Genomic DNA, 22246 nt, shown 5'->3' with positions numbered 1-22246 from the left:
GAGGTTGGTCGGTGACAACTTGGACCGTCCGGCCTTGGAAATAATGTCACAATTTTCGGGAGGCCATAACCAACCCATATACGAATTTTTCGGTGTTGGGGTACCTTGTCTCTGCGTCCTTGAGGACATGGGACACGTAGAACACAGGATGTTGATTACCTTCATATTTTTTCACAAGGACGGCTCCTAGAGTTCTGTCGGACACAGCTAAATAAAGCTGAAGAGTTTCTTTCGGATCGGGCCTCATCAAGAGTGGTGCCTTTGTCAAATATTCTTTTACTTCTTCGAACACCTTTTGGCATTCGGGCCCCCACTCAAAATTCTTTGACCCTTTGAGCACGGCGAAGAAGGGAAGTGCTTTCTCGGCTGACCGGGAAATGAAACGCCGAAGGGCGGCAAGCCGGCCCGTCAATTTCTGTATATCTCTGATGCATTTGGGAGGTTCCATATTGATAACTGCTTCGATCTTCTCCGGGTTCGCCTCTATTCCCCGGGCGCTGACCATGTACCCGAGAAACTTTCCACTAGAGACTCCGAAGGTACATTTGTTCAGATTAATCCTCACGTTGTTCTTTCGGAGAGTTTCAAAGCATTCCTTTAAGTCTTTAGCATGATCTCGGAATAGTGACTTCACTATCATATCATCCACGTATGCTTCCATGTTCCTCCCGATCTGCTCTTTAAAGACCTTGTTCACCATTCGCTGGAATGTGGCTCCAGCGTTCTTCAGTCCGAAGGGCATTTTAATATAAGCATAAGTCCCCTTCGGAGTTATGAACGCTGTCTTGGGCACATCCCTATCATTCATAGCAATTTGATGATAACCAGAAAAAGCGTCCAAAAAACTAAGTACCTCATATCCTGCCGTTGCGTCTATTAGTTGGTCAATGTTAGGCAAAGGGTAGTGATCCTTCGGACATGCTTTGTTGAGATCAGTGTAATCCACGCACATCCTCCATTTCCCATTTGACTTCTTCACGACCACCACATTGGCTAGCCAGTCAGGATACTCGATCTCCTCGATAAATTTGGCTTCTAAAAGTTTTTCCACTTCGGCTTCTATTACCTTCTGTCGTTCGACTGCAAATGTCCTCTTCTTCTGCTTTACCGGTTTGGCCTCAGGCTGCACATTCAAGCAGTGCGTTGCCGTCTTGGGATCCAATCCGGGCATATCTTCGGGCCCCCAGGCGAACACATCATGGTATTGCCGGATGACAGCTATTACCTTTGCCTTCAGACCCGCCCCCATATTTTTTCCAATTCGGACCATCTTTCTCGAATGTCCCGCGTACAATTCCACTTCTTCGGTTTCTGCTGCGGGTTCGACAATTGGGCTTGAGAGATCAGCCCCAAATTTCTCCAGCTCGATGTTCAATGTTTCCCGGCTTCCGCTGGGTTCGGATTCTGCCCGCTTCCTCTTCCCGGTTCCATCTGGCCCTTCGTACTCCTAGTCTTTCTCAAGGTCCTCGAGCATTATGATTCGGGCGGTTTTCTGATCGCCTCTCATTTCTCCCACCCCTTTTTCAGTTGGGAACTTGAGTTTGAGGTGGGGTATAGACTCCACTACTTCGAAAGTTGATAAGAAGGGCCTGCCAAATATTGCATTGTACGGGCTTTCAATCCGAACCACATAGAACTTCACCAGTTTCTTGGTGGTATACGGCAACTTGCCCAGGAGGACCGGAAGAGTAATCGTTCCTTCGAACTGAATAGGATGTCCTCCGATGGCATAAAGGGGAGCCTCGTTACAGGGCTCTAGTTGCTCTCCTGCCAAGTTCATCTTACAGTAGGTTTTGTGGAATAGTATATTGGCCGAGCTGCCGGTATCCACCATCACTTTCCATATCTTGTTCTGCCCAATGATAGGATTGATGATCAGAGGGTCCTCGTGCGGGCGAATGACATCCTCATAGTCTTCAGTGCTGAAGGTCATGGGCATGTGGGGCTTTGCCTGTCCGAATTGATACAGATTGTACACCTGTCGGGCATACTTCTTCTTTGTTGTCTTACTATCCTTATCCAGGATGCTTCCCCTAGATATAGTTTTCACTTCGCCCTGTATCATGTCCCTTCGCTCTGGCTCATCGGCCTCTACTTCCTCCTATGGGTTCTCCTTCGGCCCCAATCTATCTCTCAGATCTCGGACGAACTGATTAAGCTCGCCGTCTTTGATCATGCGCTCAATGAGCTTCTTGAGGTGATAGCATTCATCAGTGTTATGCCCCTTGTCCCTGTGATAGTCACAATACTTATCGGGATTTTTCTTGTGGTTCGGGACCTTCATCTTGGCGGGGCGAACGAATCCTGGTTTGCCCTTTATCTCATGGAGAATCTTGGAGATCGGCGCATTCAAAGGAGTGAACACGGCCGAATCTCTATCTCGACGTCGTTCGGTCCCACGATCCGTTTCCTTCCTTCCTTCCTTTCTGCTATCCCTCCGGTCAGATCCTGATCTTGAGCCCTCATATCTGTCGGCTCGCTTTGATCGGTCGTCCCTTCTTGAGTCTTTATATCCCCCAATACTTTCCATCTTTCGGCGAATATTCTCGCCTCTTACATATATATCATTTAGGGATTTTGGGGGAAAATCGTAAAGAGATGAGCGAAGCTTTTTACCTTTATAGGGGTCTAGCCCCGCCGTTAGGAAGCCCATTGCTTTGATTTTATCCAGATTGGTGACCATCCCCGCTTCTTCCTTGAACCTAGCGAGATAATCCCCCAGCTCTTCATTCGCCCTCTGCCGACAATGGACCAAGGCTTCGGTATCCTTCGCCTTTCGGTACAGGTGCGAGTAGTACTTTAAGAATTTCCTCTTCAACTGCTCGTAAGACCCGATGGACCGAGGCTTCAGGGATTTGTACCACATCGAGCCAGACCCTTTGAGATAAGTCTAGAACATTTTGCACAGCATGATATCGTTGTGGCCCATCCCAATCATCAGGAGTTCATATTTTTCACAGTGGTCCTCGGGGTCCCCTTTCCCGTTAAACTCACTCATCTTGGGGAATTGTCTCTCTTCGCCCGGAGGGGGTCGGTACAGTTCAATCTCTTGTGTTACAACAGGTTCTCGATCGGGCCTCCTATCACCGAACAGGGCCTTCTCTAAGCGATTGAGCCTGAGGCGGGATCCATCGGGCTCCTCATCTGAATCAGAAAAGTAGGGTTTCTTTGCCCTCTTCCTTCGGGGATGCGAATCAGAGTCAGACTCATCTTCTTCGTCATACGCCCTATGTTCCCTTCTATCTTTATGTGCTCCGCCGGTCTCTTCAGCCCGCATCGCTTCCCTCAAGGCTCGTTCTTGCAGTTTAATTTCCTCCATCTGCAGTTGCAGGGCTTTCAGCCGGAGCGCATCGGCTTCTCTTTTCTTGGCTCGCGCTTCCGCTTCTTTGTCAATCTGATCAACTTTGGTCTTACCCTTCTCTGCGGCCTTTTCTGCCTGGATCTTTAGGAGTAAGCCCTCTTCTTCAGGGGTTAGCGTGATAACCCCGTCCTCGTCGACTAGGGAGGATGGTTGTCCCTTGTCGGTGAAACCAGGTGGCGGTGAATGCTCATGAATTTCTGTCATAGTCTTCTCAACTTGTAACTCTCGTATTTCCCACAGATGGCGCCAAATGTTACGCCCAGATCCTTTCGGTCGCGTTAACAGGCTTCGGCTAGATTGAAGATGACTTCGGTCGTACCTGAAAGTGAAGAGAATGCGAGGGTTTGTACCCCCGATTCACCTCCGGTGTGAGAATCAGAATCTGGCTGTAAAAGTGGGGTAGTAATATAAGGGTAGAGTGTTGAGAATGTGTGTATTTTTTATCTTACTTCACAAGAGTTTTTATACCCAATCCTGCCATGAATGCTTATCCGTTACAAATCATTAAGGAGGGAGGAAAAAAGGGGCGTTATGTCCCTTGTTCTGTCCAACGGTCCGCGAGTAGTGGGCCTCGGCCTGGGCTTCCGTGGGCCTTCGTTACGCGGGCCTGGAGGTCCTTCGGCCCAGTAGCTTAACCGCTTAATGGGCCTTCGTTCAATGGGCCTTATTGGGCCTATAACCAACAATGATAGAACATTCAAAAAAGAACATAAGTTGTGACATGAAAATTCTGAATAAGGATATATAGATTTAGAAGCAATGAAAATAGTATATTCTGCTTATGTGCGGTAGAATGATGGTTAAACGAGAAAAAAGCAAGTACAATTAGCTAGTGGCAAACTGGCTAGTAAAGTTAAATCTCAAATTGGTCACTAGAGTTAAGCCCATATATCAAAATCTTGACAATACTTATCGGGTCTCTAATGCATCATTTTAGTAGCCGATAATGATACTTCCGTTAGTTGACCAGTTGACTTGACAGTAAAAGTAACGGAGGCTAAGGTGGTTGTTACTTGACCGTTAACTAGATTACACATGTCATAATTTTTGTTTGTATGCATATGTATGTGGCACTAGTGCCAATGAGTAAAATTGCAGTAATCTATGGCTGTCATTAACATAAACCTGCAAAAATCGGATGCACCGTATTTTGATTTTGTGTTTTAAGCATAGAGAAGTATAAAATTTATATTAAAATTAAAATAATTTTTTTTATTTTAAGTTCTCAATCTTTCTTTTTAAATTATTTAAACAGAATGAATATTTATTATAACTCTCCATTTTTCAAAATTTATTAATGAAATCATATTATATTTTTAAAATCTCAGTCCTTATTTAATTTAAAAGAAAAAATATCGTCGTTATTAAAAAAAATTACAACCATTTGTCCTTTCTTGTTAAGGTTATGGTAAATTTTAAATTCTAAACTTCAAATATTTGTAAGAAAAGAACTAATAATTTTTATAATTTTATTATCTTTTAAGGAATTCACAATAATTAGTCCCTAGTTTAAATATTTTTTAAATGGTTTAGAAATACCCTATTTTATTATTCTGGTGTTAGCAACACCAATTCTTAGAATCACTCGTTCGTTATCATAATCTGTTATATATTTTTTTAATATATGTAACTATGTGCAATTAATGTTTTGGTATAATGGGGGAAATAATTATATACATACATATAAGCATGTGGAATCCAAATCACTAGCCACGTAAAAGCCAGATCAGCATTATAACTTTTACCGTCAAATCAACTAGTCAAACTAACAGGAGTGTCATTATCGGCTACCACATTAGAGACCCCAATAAGTATAATGAAGATTCTGATATATGGGTTTCACTTCAGTGATTAATATAAGATATGAGATTTAACCCAGTGACGATATACTCATAAGTAATAAAAGGGAAATATAACCAAGACAATCATATATTTTAATTAATGGCCCCTACTAAAGAAACCATAATGCAAGGCAGTCTTGGATTTGTATTATTTAATTAAATTAAGCATATGCAAAGTGATAACTGCAAATCAAAATGCTAAAGCTAGCTACTTGGGTTGAAACTAAAGTCAACTTTTGGCTAAAAACTTTTAAAATAAGAACCGGAAAGACTCGGCGTTTTAACAAAGAAAATGGAATAGGAGATTTTCAAAGAAAGTTTACACAACTGTGCCACAGGCTGATAGAGCATAATTTAATAGCAGCTGCACAAAGCCTCTGAATCTCCAGATTTGATAGAAACACTTGTTACGGGACCGTTCCATTTATTTTATCACATAACCTTGCTATTATTTCATCTGCCAAATTTTCTTCCGAGAAAATACTAGCTTCGGCGTCCAGCCACCAGACATATACATAAATATCTTAATATATAAATGAGATATTAAATATTGTAAAGAAATAGTTTAAGTTTCAAATATTACCGAATTTTACAGGGGCTTTGTGCGAAATTTCAAAATTGAGTCTGTAATATTTATTTTAATAAGAAATTCAAGTAACAGATTTTAAATAAAATCAATTATTAAAAATACATTGTAAACCACAAATACATTTCGATATATTCACTTGAAGAGATTATTTTGCAACAAAATAATCATCAACATTTAGTCTTTGTTACGACATAATTGTTCGTAAATAAAATTTCTATAACTTGAGTTTGGAAAAACTCATTTTTTATAAGTGCATCAGTAACATAAATAGTTATTAAAATTTTATATATAATTTTTACATTATGAAAGCATAAATTTTTTTTAAGAACTCTAATGAATATAATTCTCTTATTTCATCCAAATTTCTTATATTTTTTAAGAAAAACTTGACCAATTTTTTTTAAGAATTAAATTTGTATTTCTATTTAATTTTTAAAATGAAAAGTTGGGGCCCTATTATTTGGGAGGCCCTGTGCAGTAACTCATCATGCGCTACCCCATCGTCGTCCCTGAGATTTTATAAGAACTCTGATGTACATCGCATCCATCAAGAAGTATTTTGATTGTTGACTAACAAGTTGATCCTATCCTGGGAATCTATCTATTCCAACAATGGAATAGCTTGTAAAATTACCATTAAACTTCAATGTACAGTCATCCTTGTTTTCGCTTCCAAAATCTTTTTATGAAAAGACAAAAAAACTGCACTTGAAAGATTTTTCTTGGTCTTGACATCACTGCCCCTCAAATAAAAACCAAAAAAGATCTTCTCCTTTTATGTTATGAGGTGAGTAGAGAGATAAAAAAAGTCTTTGGACCGAAAAGAGAAAATTTATTAGTCTCAGTACTTTCGCCCGACAACAACCTCTCAAGGTGATTTCGATGTAATTGAAAATAAACACTATACTCATTAGAACCATCACAATTCACAGCCCTTACCGACCTATATTTGTAGTTCATTTCAAAGCATTCAATGCCATTACTATAATTATACCATAAATACTTGTGCAATTTCAGATTATGCAGCTTACTAAAATTGTCAAAGTGTTTAAACACCGCTTGATTAAATTTTGGTGACTCCACTTGATAGGATATAGCCACTTTGACATTTTCAGACAAATTATCCCTGGAGAAAACATTTTTTCAGCCTCAAGCAATGTATCAAGAGTCAAATATGACCATTTTATGAGAGTAAGTAGATTCTTTTTCTCCGTATACGCCATACATAATTCATAAATTTTGTCATCACTCTGCCTCAAGATGGTTGCTCATCAAAACCACATCAAAAAGAGGCGCAAATAGTTGCAAAATATCATCCCAATGCCTGCAAAAAATCATCCCAATGCCTTAAAATTGTAAAATTGCAAGTACCAGTAATATCGGATGAATTTAAACTAAGAAAGTAGGAGATTACCTTTTTACATTCTTAAAATTTTTAGAGAAGTGATACTTTGCAAGTTCAACTTTTTGGTTATTGCGGGGGTCAGAACACACATCAAAGTAACAAGGTGGATCGAGATATAGTCTCGATATAGCATATGCCATTGGCCTCCCAATCAACTGATTGGTACAGAATTCCAAATAATCATCAAAAAAAATACTTATCGACAATTGATTGCAAACTTAGAAGACAAGTATCGTTAAGAACCGTCATGTCATGATGATCAAAAAAATCCAAAAGATCCAAGAATCTTTGCCTCTCTACAAAAGATTAAAATATCATTTAGATTATATAAAATCATGTGCACTTTAACTACTAAGCAAATACGTACCATATTCGATCATCCGAATAATAGGTTGTCCCTTCATCAATTGGATTTTCATGAATACATTCAGACAGACCTCTAAATACGGGACTCTGTTGTTGTATTTCAGTCCAATTGACACCTTAACGAATCGATTCATATAACACAGGTCGTTCGGAGATATGACCTAGAGTAGGATCTAAGAAACAGTTAGAAAATGGAAAGTTTGAGGCATATTTTAGACATGTTCTTGATGTAATTTTCTAAAACTAATTCTGGAGGTTGTTCCTTGTAATGAGGACTTAAACTTTCATGTTTGGATCTAAGTCATTTTCTTAGTGTAATCCATATAGAATTTGAGGTGAAGTTAGTAGCATGAAATTGGGTGTGTGGGTTTATCCCACATTGATAAGGAAAAGAGGGGTTGTGTGTTATATATAGTACCATGTGCAAGAGTAGTATACAACTATTAAGGCATGTGGGTGTGCATGGTGTTATTGTGTGCCTCGCGCACACGCACGTGCACCGCCTCGCCATGACTCGGGTCGAAGGGCGATTTGGACGCGGAATTTTACTACTTGTTTAGGTAAAATATTTACTGACGCCTGGTCTGGATTTGTTGAGGCTGACTGTTACGTTTCTGATTCTGATAATATTCAATTAAATGTTGTTTAAGTCAGGATATTTATTTTACTTAATTTAATATATTCAATTTCGTTTTGTTTTGTATTATAGACAGAACTAAATGTTTGGAAAAATATTAACACATTACAGACTTGTGAAACCCTAGCTGCTACTTATCTCTCTTTCTCTCCTTCATAACATACAGATTATAACATAGGTTTTCTGGGCAAACTGATATACAGGTCGCTGTTGAGCAATACGTGACTGTGAACGTAGTGCTCTGTGCTATTATATCCTGTAAGTGATATTGCTGCAACTCAACACAGCGAAAGTGGGGCAATAATCTCTTCAAGAACAGTCTAGACTTCTTGAAGGCTAGGCGCCTTAGCTGTTATTGGTTCTTTCAGATTTGTAAAATTTATGTTACAACTAAGTGTTTTATTCTCTCTTTGTCAATTCAGTTACTGATTATATCTTGCTGTTTTGCCTTCGTGTTTTATTTTGTTAATTGGTTTATTGCCTTTTCTTGTTAATTCTGATTAATATAACTATCTGATTATCGCGTGTAGTGTTAATTATACCCAACATAAATAAACAAAAATAATCAACTAAATCAGAAAAAATATATATCTATTGAACTCCATACCAAACACACAACAAAAATATTATATCTATCTAGAAACCTTCTTCTTATAGAATAGAAAATCAAATCAGACCACTCCTTAGATACTTGACCGTCAACCTCAAGAAGATAATGAATATATTTCAATTCTTTAGTTCTCATCACTAGAAGCTCATCAAATGATAATGTCACAATCCTTCAATCTTCCATTTAGAGCATTATCTTCTCATTTGGAGATGACCCATCAAATTTGTCTATTATGATCTTCACAGCTTCAAGTCTACTCAGATGAGCAGCCGTGACTGATTCTCCTGGTCTGTCAGCCAAAGTAAAATTTATCATTCTTGGATTTACAAATTCAGCTTTCTGATGACTCAATCTTGATCTAGCATGATGTTCTATCAATCTTAGTCTTTGAGCATGTGTTAACCAAGAAGGTGATGATGTGGTATCCTCTGCTTTAGATTCAAATACACATTCTTCTCTATTTCCACCATAAACAAAATCAATAGAATTAGTACATTTGATTTTATCTATTCTTTTCCATTTCCTGTCCTATTCCCTGACTAGAAAATAGCTTCTTGGAAATTCTTCTTTCTCTTTAAAAAATTTCTTATCATTGCCCTGAAATCAACATTTGGTTTGTTTACTATCCTTCTTATCATCATCATCTCATTTCTTCTCTCTTCTTCATCCATTTCAAAATTATGTGACTCAACAAAAGCAGAAATAATCTAAATATTCAAGTGATCCAGACATTCTTGATCTCCATCTTCATCAATATTAGGATTTACAGTACTTGACCTTGTGTCAGTATCAGGAATCGAACTGTCATGATTAACTGCGTCAGTAATTCTTATGTCAGGATTAGCACTACCAGGATTAGTGTTGTCAGGATTAGGATTGTGGATTAATGAGAATTCTTGGAGCCTGAGACTGAGATGTCTCAGGAGTTTTTTCAATTCTAACGCCACTTGACCTTGTCTTTCTTTGAGAAGGAACAATAGATTGATCATTCTTGGGAGTCCTTCATCTTCCTCTTCTAGCACTTCTAGATCTTCTAGCCCTTCCTCTTCCTCTAGAGGGACCTTTGAAAGGAATATGTCCTAAGTCCAATCATGTATTAGGATTTAGGAATAACTTCTTGTGTAATCTGTTTTGATTTCATTGATATTAATAAAAGACTTGTTTTATTTTTATTACGGGCTCTATCTATTTAAGTGTTTAAATAAGATATACCATAGTTTAGAGTAAAGCTTTTTATGGATTATGATGAGATCATAATAGTGAGACCTAAAAGATGATAACTTTAAACTTAAATAGTTCCTGATCGTAGGATTCTTAACTTGTAATTAATAATCCGCAAAGATCAGTACATACTATGCTTGCTTCATTATGAGGATGTCTGTTCTCATAGACATTTGTGTGGTGACACTATAGCTAGTATGTAGGTGCTTATTATTGAAATAAGTTCACTGAACATGACTCACATAGCTGAACAACTGATGGAGTTCACTCACGTGTCAGCAGTTGTTCACATAGTGATAGTTGTACAAGTATCCTTAGACTTGAGGTCATCATAGTCATCTTGTGTACACTGAACTATGCTTTGGTTTAGTTCTTAGTCTCCAGGGACAATTATTAAGGCTCTACTGGGTATAGGAATTTGTACACGAAGATAGTGTATGATCAATAAAGGATCTACCCCTTCCAGTGAAGGAAGCGAATGTTCAAGGCTGATCCACTTATGCTAGTTCAAGAATCTCTGGCCAGAGTAAATGAAATTAGAAAGGAGTTTCTAATTTGCATAGAACTAAGCATAATAAATGGTAAGCAAGTGATTAAATTAGATAGGCTTGACACCAGATCCATGCCTTGTATTTAATCGGGACATTGTAGGGTAGAAGGAGTTTATTGTACGGTAACTATTCACTGAATAGGTTCTTGGTATTCTAAGCAGTGAATTCGTATTATCCGGATAGTCGCGATATGCTGAGAAGTATCCCTCACGGTGTAGAATAAATATGATTAATTAATTAATCATATTTAATAAATTAGAGAATTTATATAAATAATGATAAAATAGTTTTATTATTATTTATTTCTACTACCGGCTTAATATTGAACCTACATGGTCACACCATAAAAAGAGAATGATTTAATGGTGGAGGAATTGATTAATAATGGCTAATAATTATTTATTTATGAAATAAATAATTAATTGGCAAATTTAATAATTGATTAAATGAGATTTAATTGATTATAAATTAATTAAGAAAAGTTCTTAATATTATTAATTAAGGATTTAATTTTTTGGAAATTAAATCAAGAGAGAGAATTATTTCTAAAGTGTTTAGAAAAAGGATTAATAATTAAAAGGTGTGTTAATTATTAATGAGAATAATAAATGGGATAATAATAATAATATTTATGGGAAAATTTCAGCTGAAAATTTTACCTATAAATATACTATTATAAACCCTATTTTTATTCGAACCCCAAAAGTTTTTATAAAATCTAATTCTCTCCACCTCTTCCTCCTCCTTAACGTCATTTTCTTGGTGGATACCGGTGGAGTGTTTCACGTTTGAGGAGCAGCTGCTAAGGATCTCCGATCGTTGCTTTTGGATCGCATATTAAAGGTTAGTAATCGATCCATATGTTTTTTACCACGATTTATGTGCTTTTATTTGGATTTTGTATGTGTAAAAGTGTTTTACCATGCCTCCGCTGCGATTAAAATCCAACAACCTTCACTAACACTTTGAAATTGTTTTAGAATTTCTTTTGGTTGCTTTAGCATTTCTTCCCTTGTCATATTAGGAAATTTTTCACTTAAGTGAATGAGTGCTTTTTTGTCAAATAGATCTTCAACTCTTTTGTCTTTATGATAAAGAGTCATAACTTCACCAGCTCTTGTCTTGAAAGACCTGTAGAACCTTTGAGCATCTTCAGGATTATCAATTATCACTTCATCCCCCTCTGTAATTGTAGAAAAAGTTTGCTTTTCCATCAATATTTAAGAGTAAGTCACTATCTCAGTTGTAACAGTCCTTGCATCATCTGTAGAGACATGAGTTGACCGTGTGGTTTGTGCTTGAGTCTTGATTCCATATCTTGATTGTACCACAACAACATCAAAGGTCCTTGTGCTTTAATTTCTACCATCATCATTAGGATTGGAATCATCTTTTCTCAATACTGATTCATGTGCACATTTTGTCTGAGCTACTATCTCCTTCTTTTGGCATCAAGACCCCGTAACAAGTAGAAAATAGCATCCTGCTTTTGAGTTGTAGCTTGTTGATTAGATTCAATAGCACGTATCCTCTCATTCATCAATTCCTGATTGAACTCTACATTCATCATTCTTTTAACTAGTCCATTATGCTTGTTAGTGCCCTTGATAGTAACAGAAAGGTCAACAATTTTTTCTTTCAAATCATTATTTGAATCTTTGAGAGAAAAAAAGAAGAAGAATGCATTCCTTTAACCAAAACTGTAGTAGCTTTAACAACAGTTTTTAACACAGTATTAGAAATTGAGTTAGCGGCATGCTCTACCAAAGTGTGAGCAGCAATATAAGAAACCCTTGTTAGGAAATGAATAACACACAGAGTGGGGGTGAATGTGTGTTTTACTGTTTTTGAGCTTTTCTTGAATGTTTATGGTTGAACAAAGTAAATTAAATCTTGTAGTAAAAATGTGTTCATGCAAAAATTAAGCTTGAAGAAAATAAAGAACACAAATCTTCAAAACTCACTTAATTTTATATTAAAAATAAGAATGTTTTGCTACAAAATTTCTAGGCTCTTTGTTGATAAAGAGTTTAGCTTCCTCTTGAGAGAGTTACAAGATTTTCTATCTAAATTGTTACTTCTGAATAAAAGACCAGTGTTAACTTTATAATTCAGTTAACTGCTGGTTTACACAGTGTTCAATAAGACATGCTATTAGCTTTTGTAAACAGTCACTTGTCATTTTCATTAATAGAAAAGTATATCTTCTATTTCTGGCTTAGCATATCTTTAGCATCCTGTGATCATCTTGATCTTCCTTTGTCAGTTAATCTTCACATTGATCTTGTACATCGTTCAAGCTGCTTTTTGTAGACTTGTCAATCCAGCTATTTGGATTGTTTGTTGATTGTTGATCTTGGATATTGAACTGATCTGTATTTCTGTACTTTGAGATTTTACCTCAATATCTCCATTTGGTCTATAGAGAACTTGACTTCTCGATAAGTATATTTACTTATCGATAATTCTAATGCTCCATAGTAAATTTGACTTGTAGAGGTCTCTGAGTTCTCTATAAGAGAATTTGGCTTGTAGAGATCTCTAGTCTTCATATCTTCACTTTGACTTATCGATATCTCTGAGTTCTCTAATGGTTTATTGACTTATCGATAACTCAGAGTTCTCTAGTCAAATTTGACTTGTCGACAACTCAGAGTTCTCTAGTAAATTTTGGCTTATCGATATCTCTGAGTTCTCTAGTAGAATTTGACTTATCGATAACTCAGAGTTCTCTAAAGAATGTTGACTTGTCGATAACTCTGAGTTCTCTAGTGAGGAAATGACTTGTCGATATCTCCAATCTTCATGTCTTCAATTTGGCTTGTCGATATCTCTGTGGGTTCTCTAGTGCCTTTCTTGACTTCTCGATAAGTCACTTTGAGTTCTCGAATAACTTCTCTATAACACTAAATCTGTGACTTGTAGAGATCTTGACTTAGAATATTTTTTCCTAAAACAGATTTATTCAACTCCAAGCTTCTTCATAATTCTTCTGAGGCATGATCTTCTTGATCTTCTTACAGATAGAATTCTTAGGCTTGACACTGTTTATAGAAAAATACTCCAGTCTGCTCCTTTGACATTTTTACAGACTTTAAGTGTTACAAGTATAAAATGCAAATTTAGATAACAATACAACTTACTTAGGGTTGACAAATTGTCTTAGTCTTGTTAAAGTACAGGCATGTCTTGTACAACAATCCTTTCATTTGCAAGCCTCCATGAGTGATTCCATCCATGAGCTCTGTGAGCATTAAGAGTAGCATGGCCAGATGAAGATCCATATGTAGAATGTTTAGAATCCCCCAATACAGCTTTAAGTTGAGCTGCATCCGGATCATCATCATCATCACTGCCAGTGCTAAACTTTTCAGGAATATCATGATCATCAAGCACTGGATCTTCAGATATGCTTTTGAGCTTTTGATCGACCTTTGACTTGGGAAGACCAGTTGCCTGATAGGACCCTAAAATAAAAGAACCAGTAAAACCTAAATCTCTCTATCTTTTTAAAGTGATCTCATCATTTCTCACATTGATATTACTTTTAATAGTAATATTTTGCTTACTTTTTTCTCTCAATTCTACCTCTCCTTTTGTCTATACAGGAGACTGCCTCTCATTAATTTTATTTTTTACTAATTGTTTTCTCTTAGTCTCACTAGAAAGGATCAAATCACTCACAAAAGAAGAAATAAGAGATGGCTGAGAAGAGTGGTCTGCAGTCATAATAAATAGGGGTATCCAAATGTAAGGGTATATTTATAGTCATAATAACAGATAATGTAGAAGTGGAAGTAAAAATTATATATTGTGTAGATGATTCCAAAGGCATAGCAGAAAGAGGAGTCACCAATATAGCTTCAGTGTCCTTTGCAGCCGCCATGTCAATATCAGGAATTGAAGTGTCAGGATTTGATGCATCGGGATCAGCATGAGCAGCGTCAGGATTTGACATGGAATCGGGAATTGCAACTTGGTCTGCATCAGTACTTTGAACTGATGGTTCTTGTGTGACCTGAGGCTGTGAAGCTTCTTCAACCCTTTGAGTTGAAGGTTCTTATGGGCTTCCCTTAAAGATTGGATCATTAATCACTACATCCAATTTTTCCAAGTGCTCATGATGAGCTTCCTTTTGTTGTACATGGTCTTGAACCTCGATTTCCACAGAACCAGGACCACCTTGAATAATGTCAGGAATTTCCCTTTGAATGAGTGTTTCTGCACTCTCACTTTGAGAGAGTGGTTCTTGTGTGACTGAAGCTTGAACAACTGCTAAAACCCTTTGATAATCAGGTTCTTGTGTGTTGTGCTCTTTCTGTGGAGACTGGAATTTTGATTTCTTCCTCATAAAATAACTTTGTTTTCAGCTTTTCTCTTCCCCAAAGTGTCAAGACCAACCTCATTTGCCATCTATCTCATTATTTCAGCAGAAACTTAAATAAATTTGGCTGGGGGAGAGTCAGGAACTGATGAGGTATATATAAGGAATAAAAATTATTGTTTCAGGAAAATCAGTTTTCTCACTGTCAGGATACGGACTAGATTGTTCAGGAATAGCATGAAGCTTTGTCTGTATCTTGAATTTTTCTTGTTGAGCTTGAAACTTGTCAGCCAACTTGATCAACTTTCTTTTCTTCTTTGGAGCGGCCTTCTCAGCATCAGACTTATCTCCTTCCTCAGTACCAGTAACCTCCACCGGATTTACATTCATTTTGAAGACAATTGGGGTCTCATCACTTTAATCAGTATCTGATTCAGCAATAATATGACGTCCTTATGCCCTCTTTTTCTTTTTCATTTCCTCAGCAAGTGCCTGTCTTACTCTTTTTCCTTTTGGAATATGTTTCTTAGAGCCAGACACTCTCCGTTCTCCACCTTGTTTCTCCTTTTCCGTGGGTGAATGTGGAACAATCCTTGAACCTGACTGTCCACTGGACACATCAGTTCTAGTTGGTTGTTGAGATTTTATAACTAATTCTTTTTGGCAAGAACCAGAGGTGGTTGAGTGTTTGAATTGTTGTTTATGGAGTGAGATGTTTGGGTCAGGAACACATTGGTTGTGCCACGTTCCACGACATCAGGATTTGACAATGAGTATCTGTGTGGCATTAACTTTTGCAGGAATTGCCACATTTGAATTGGTAAATCAACCCTTCCTACAAACTTATCTTTCTCTTTGCCAGATCAGTCATAAATTTAGAGGTGATTTGAAAAATGGAGACTATTTCATCATTTTCAAAAGTGACATGAGGCAATAAATATGTGAAAATTAATTGAAAAAATCTAGTGTAGCCTATGACACCATCCTTGTCACATAACCTAGCTATCAAGAATTACAATATAGTATTCCTTTAATCAAACACATGATTGAAAATTAAAGAATAATCCAATTACATGGAAACCAATGACAATGCATTAAAATTGGATACCTTGTTGAGAAAGCAGCGACTGATGCAATTAAAGTAAAAGTGTTGTTTTTTCCTGAGCTTATTCCTGAAAAACTCTCTTGCCTTGGTAAATTCAGTACAATGTTCCTGATGAAGTTAAACAAGGTAGCGGTAGTTGTCAAATTGTAGTTTTGTTACCCAATTCAGGAAGATCCAAAGCCTTTTTCACAACTTCAACCGTGATTTCATACTCATTGCATTAAGAGTAAAGAAGATGGTGCCTTTCTTTGCATCAATGCGAGCAGTAGTCCAAGTCCGCATTATCTATTCAAACCAAACCTTTGAATGAACAGTTAAAGCATAGCCTATGTGACTCTGAGCAATAAAATCATGAACATGTGAAAATTAGAGTGAATATCATCATGAGACAATGGTTCCAGAATGGTATTGCTCATAATATTTTTGAACAAATATTCAATTTACAACGAATTTACGAAGTTAGGCCGCACAAACAGAAATTTAAGCAACTTATTACACAAATAATATATTTTAACATATTTACAAGCATAATTTCAGAAAACGTAAAGAACGAAAAACGAAGATAATCAAATTATCTTTCCAACGAGAATAAATCACAATCATACGATGAACAACGAATCATATGTGAATTTAAAAAGATTCAGAATATACAATATACATACACGAATTCAAAAAGAAAGAGTATAATAAAGATATCCGTACCTCGAAAAATTAATCAACCAATTCAAAAATTTCAATAATAAGAACCCTAATTTTTTAGTCTGAAAAAAATATCGGGATGTTACGTATGTTTGGTAAAATTTCCAACCTGTTTTGGACTTTGCACTAGACTCTCTTTACTTGTGGTGTCTATTAACATGCCCACTGCCTATACTGCCATAGAAAGTTTTTACAATTTATCAGAGATATCTAAGGCAGTTATGTCACACAGAATTTAAGGTTGTATAAGAATGATGAGTACATATCAAATTGGGGATCAATTGATTTTCAAGGCCTCTTTTCTAAAATTATTGTTACGACCTCTTCCAATTTGATAGTACTGCAAGATCAACCGCTTTAATGATATGATAATAAAAAACTATATTAAAGAATTATAATTTTAAATTTATCATAGTTACATGTGCCTGGCAAAATATGGAGTACACTTATTTAACGGATTCCAGCATTTGAGCTAATTTTAAATTTATCTTAATGTCCAACTCATGGTAGAACTGTAACAAATATATGTTCGTGTCGATCTGTTTCACATACATTCCTCTCACTGGCCTCCATAAAGAAGCTAATTTATGTTGCATTACTTGGAAATCGATATGTGACTCCGTCAAACAATGACCTACGAGGCACCATCTGAGATCGATCTCGCTTGATTCCACCACTTTCTCCTCATAAACCAAGCCTCCCTGCTCTTCATCCTCCAGACTAATCATTGTAAACCCTACCTCCATGTCATGCATATTATTCTTTTCTCAAGACAAAAGTAACAAGAACTAATGATTGAAACAGAAAATAGAAATGAAATAAACGAAGCAGACGGGACTTAAACGCCCTAACTCTCAAACCATGTCATTTGACAAGATTTAATAGATACAAATTATTAATTAGCTCAAAATACTATTTTTATCTCAATCTGATCACCGTAAAATGAAACTCTTTGGAAGTCTATATTTGCCAGATTTAACTTGACTTATTATTTCGGTGATCGACGTATTTGGGATGTTTTTTTTCTCTTTTTAAGATTTGAAACATGTAATCATGTGTAGTTCTTGGCGCCGGACATGCCATGACGTCAATTAGCCAGATATGCCTTTTTCATGATTTGGCGTGCCTTTTTACTAATTCTTTTTTAAATAAATATTTAATATTAGAAATATTCAGAAATAACAAATATAATTCTAAAATATTTACATATATTCGACTATCGAAAAAGTTACTAATATAAATGAGTATTATGATGATATTCAATTGTTACTATCAACTAACTTTAATTTTATATTCAAGTTCTTTGTATATTAGTATAACAATTATGTATTAAATTTTATTATATTTAATTGAGAAATGACATGTCATTTGGGCATGTCTTTTGGCAAAAAGCATGTCTATAAGCATGCCTTCGGAAAGTCTCGTGACAAGTACCCTAGAAGGGGCTGTTTACTTCAACATTTTCCAGAAAACTTTTCTTAGAAAATAGAAAATTTTAAATATGTGTTCAACTTGCATATTTTCTAAAATGAAAACTAGAAAAATGGAAAATACGGTTTTCTGATTTATAACTAGGAATGAGAAAACTCTGGAAAACAGTTTTTTATTGTTTTCTAATCTAAGAAAACAGTCCGTTCTAACCTAATATCCACACGTTCTAACCCTAATATACACACATTCATGCCTTTTTATTCACTACATTTTTATATAAGGTATGCATTATATATTATTATATTGTTTCTTATGGAAATACATGAATATTATAATAGTAATACAATTAATATTATTAATATTAATACATTTGTTTTAAAATAAAGACAAAACAAACTCGCATAAAATTTAAAAGTTTTATATTAATGAAATAATCACAAATAAATTGTTAACACAATAATACATAAAAGTTGATATATGATACAAATATTGAAAACTATATAAATATAATTAAATAATTTAAAAACAAGTTTTCATAGTATAATTTTTGTTGACAATAACATTATTTATAATTGTTCATTGATTACATAAAAGAACTATATATTTCAAATTTAGAAGTGTTCATATATATTTTCTACTTTTTTGTTTAAGTTAATTTGGAACATGTTTTCTAATTTTTCAACAGTTTTCTTAGAAATAGAAAAGTGAGAAAACTTTAGAAAATTGGAAAAAAGAAAACTGGAAAAAATTTCTGTAAGTAAACAGCCCCCAAGTATTTTGAACCTTCTTGGTTACTTGGTAAAAAATATATATGACAATCTAAAATTTATGTATGATGGACATTTTAATAATAATTAATTGACATCTATTATTGTTATTACGTAAATGTATAAATATAATGACCATACATGAGTTAAAAGTTAACCATGAGACATTTTAATAATCATCAGTATACTTATATAAAGGAGAAGACGAGGTCGTTTAGCTGGCGCCTCTCAAATCGTCTCATTTAATTTTTCTAATTTTCTCAATTTTTTGAGTTAATAAATATAAAAAAACTACAGCTGCCTTATTTTCTCCTATATATTATCATTATTCATAATATTCTCATAAAATTTCTACAACATCTTCAATTAAAATTTTTGAAATCAACTTACGACCATAATATTTTCCTAAAACATCTACTTTCTCTTTAAATAAACTTGTCATCTTAAATTTCCTTTTTAATATCATTTCTTCTATTTCTCCTAAATTCAACTTAGTATATTATTTTCCTAAATTTTTTCTTTTAATTTTTAGCCCATGATATATTACAAAGACATGTATCTATATTATATTTAACATCATTTGTAATATTCTCCTGATGTTTCTACAATATCATCCATTAAGATTTTTGAAATCAACTTAACATTAAAACTTCTCCTTTCTCTTTTAATCAACTTACCATCCTCCTAAAAAAATCTTTTTTTCTTTTTAATATCATATCTCTACTTTCTCCTAAAGACAACATAATATTATCTATAAACAAATTTTGTCAATATTTTTAAAATCAATATATTGTTATATTATTATAATTATATAAAAGAGAAGACGGGGCAGTGAGGTTGAGCCTCTATATCGTTTTAATTTATTTTTGTGATTTTCTCAAAATTTTATATTATTAAATAAAAAAGTGTTATATTTATTATTGACTAATAAATAATACTATAATTTTATGATATCAGATTTGTGAATAATGAGAGAGCGATTCAGTGGAGTAAACATGTTTAACGAAATAACGGATTTTTAAACTTCTTAATTTATTATATTTATTTATTATTCATTATTTTAGAATGACCAATATCAAACAAGAAATAAAAAAATAAAAAAAAATGAAACATTATTTTAGAAGGCCGCTATGAATCGCGACTTAGTATACTAGTTATTTTAAAAAGTGGAACATATTAACACAATTAAACATACGAGTCTAAAAAAACTTGTCTTGTCTATTGACATGGTATGAATGTTTTCTCTCGTGCAATGATTAGTCTATCATTCACATAGTTTCAGAATCTGTCTCTCTTAGTCACTATCATTTATCCACTAAATCAATGGCTGGGCAAAGGAACGATGTCCGCGAAATGGAAGAAAGCTTTACCAGATGTTCGATAGAGGATGAAGAACAAGGTCTCATTTATGCAAAAGATTCATCAGAACTGAGTGAGATCGATACGCGTTGGTGCTTGGTAAGGATGTTTCTAACAGAGTCAACGATTGATTTTCAAGCCATGCAATACAAAATGGCTTCTTTATGGAGACCAGGTAAGGGAGTGTGTGTGAAACAATTGGAGCCTAATCGATTTCTTTTCCAGTTTTACCATGAAATCGACATCAAACGTGTTTGCGATGGTAGCCCATGGATGTTTGGTCGTTTTCATCTGGTGTTTAAGAGATTGAAAGAAGGAATGGATCCTCGCACCATGCACATAAACAACCTGGACATTTGGGTTCAGTTACATGGCATATGCACGGGCTTCATGTCACAGCGAGTGGTCACAGATATCGGGAATCACATCGGCAAGTTTGTGGAAGGGGATGCAAACAACTTTATTGGTGTCTGGAGAGAGTACTTTCGAGTTCGTGTCACAATTCCACTACATTCCCCCTTAAAACGGAGGATGAAGATTAGGAAGAACGCTACCGAATGGTGCTGGGTGCATTTCAAATACGAAGTTGTTCCTACATTCTGTTTTATTTGTGGCGTAATTGGTCACAGTGATAAATTCTGTGCAAAAATATTTAAAACCCAGGGGGAGAACATTGAACGTCCATATGGACCTTGGATGCGTGCTGATCCAAAGAGACGTTCATACACTATGGGCAGTAAGTGGTTGCGCTCCGGTGGTGCAACTCCGGCGTACAACTCAGAAGCAGATGGAAGGGATAAGTTAGGATTCGTAAAATTATCACCAGTAAATAAATCTTGCGAGAGTTTAGGGATTGCTACCGAAATGAACTCAACACAGTTAGTGCCAATTGTAAACAAAATTCAAGGAGCAAATAACGGAGGGCAGGATATTCCACAAAAACTGATACCATCAAATCAGGAACTTCACTATATTCATGAAGAGAATAACTATGATTCTACTGAACTCGTGATCACGATTCCAAAAAGGAGACGCGTGGGGGAGGACAACAATAATCCAGATGACAATATGGACAGTACTCCCAGGGGAAAGGACATGGAGGACAGCCTGAATGAGGATTACCAGAACCAAAAAAACGGATTTTTGGCGGGTGCTGCGTCGCAGGCCCGCTGCTCATCATGAGTATATTAAGCTGGAACTGCCAAGGTATGGGTCCACCTTGGAAGTTACAGTTCCTGCAGGACGTAATTCGTCAACAACGACCCGATTTTGTATTCTTGTGTGAAACGCTAAGTGTAAAAGCAAATATGGAGAAGGTGCGAACTAAGCTGAGTTTTCAGGGATTGTTAATGGTGGAAGCTCAAGGTCGAAGTGGAGGATTGGCTCTGTTTTGGAATAACCAGGATCAAGTCGACTTACACAGTTTGTCTAGCAACCATATAGATGTTGTTATTATCCCACATGACAAACCCTCATGGAGGTTGACAGGTTTTTATGGCGAGCCAAACAGGAGCCAGAGAAGGCGTACTTGGGATTTATTGAGGAATTTGTCGAGAGACTCAAATCTCCCGTGGTGCGTTATTGGATATATGAACAATATTAGCTCACAAGCTGAAAAGAAAGGAGGGGCAAATTACCCCCAGTGGTTGCTAGATTGATTCAATGATACTTTGGATGCTACAGGGCTGTCGGACATTGACTTAGTTGGTCACCCTTTTACATGGGAGAGAGGTAAAGGTACTGATTTATGGCTGGAAATTCGCCTAGATCGTGCTCTGATCACTCAGACTTGGGCTCTATTATTTCCTACGGCAAAGTTATATAACTTGGAAGGGTCTCCGTCAGATCACAGTGCTATATTTCTTGATCCAAGCCATAAAGAGATGGGCAGAAAAATTAAACGATTTCGTTTCAAGAATGCTTGGCTCACAGACCCATTATGTGCAATCATTGTCAGGGATAACTGGGAAGATAACAACC

The 22246-nt window shown here is 35.8% G+C and overlaps 2 protein-coding genes across 2 annotated transcripts; both read right to left on the bottom strand.

Annotated features, from left to right (window-relative positions):
• Nucleotides 1-1447: 1447 nt before the first annotated feature.
• Nucleotides 1448-2065, bottom strand: LOC141692158 (uncharacterized). The gene has a single exon (XM_074496897.1). The coding sequence runs from the start codon at nucleotides 2063-2065 to the stop codon at nucleotides 1448-1450; it is 618 nt and encodes a 205-aa protein (XP_074352998.1).
• A 36-nt stretch (nucleotides 2066-2101) lies between these two features.
• Nucleotides 2102-2866, bottom strand: LOC141692157 (uncharacterized). The gene has a single exon (XM_074496896.1). The coding sequence runs from the start codon at nucleotides 2864-2866 to the stop codon at nucleotides 2102-2104; it is 765 nt and encodes a 254-aa protein (XP_074352997.1).
• Between the last annotated feature and the right edge of the window lie 19380 nt (nucleotides 2867-22246).

The sequence above is a fragment of the Apium graveolens genome, chromosome 10, assembly GCF_009905375.1.
Source record: "Apium graveolens cultivar Ventura chromosome 10, ASM990537v1, whole genome shotgun sequence".
NCBI classification, from domain to species: Eukaryota; Viridiplantae; Streptophyta; class Magnoliopsida; order Apiales; family Apiaceae; genus Apium; species Apium graveolens.
The sequence above is the reverse complement of the archived record's forward strand: the minus strand, read 5'-3'. Positions and strand labels throughout refer to the sequence as shown.

Coding starts and splice junctions, on each gene's coding strand:
- LOC141692158 (XM_074496897.1), bottom strand. CDS start 2,065: ATGATACAGGGCGAAGTGAAAACTATATCTAGGGGAAGCATCCTGGAT.
- LOC141692157 (XM_074496896.1), bottom strand. CDS start 2,866: ATGTGGTACAAATCCCTGAAGCCTCGGTCCATCGGGTCTTACGAGCAG.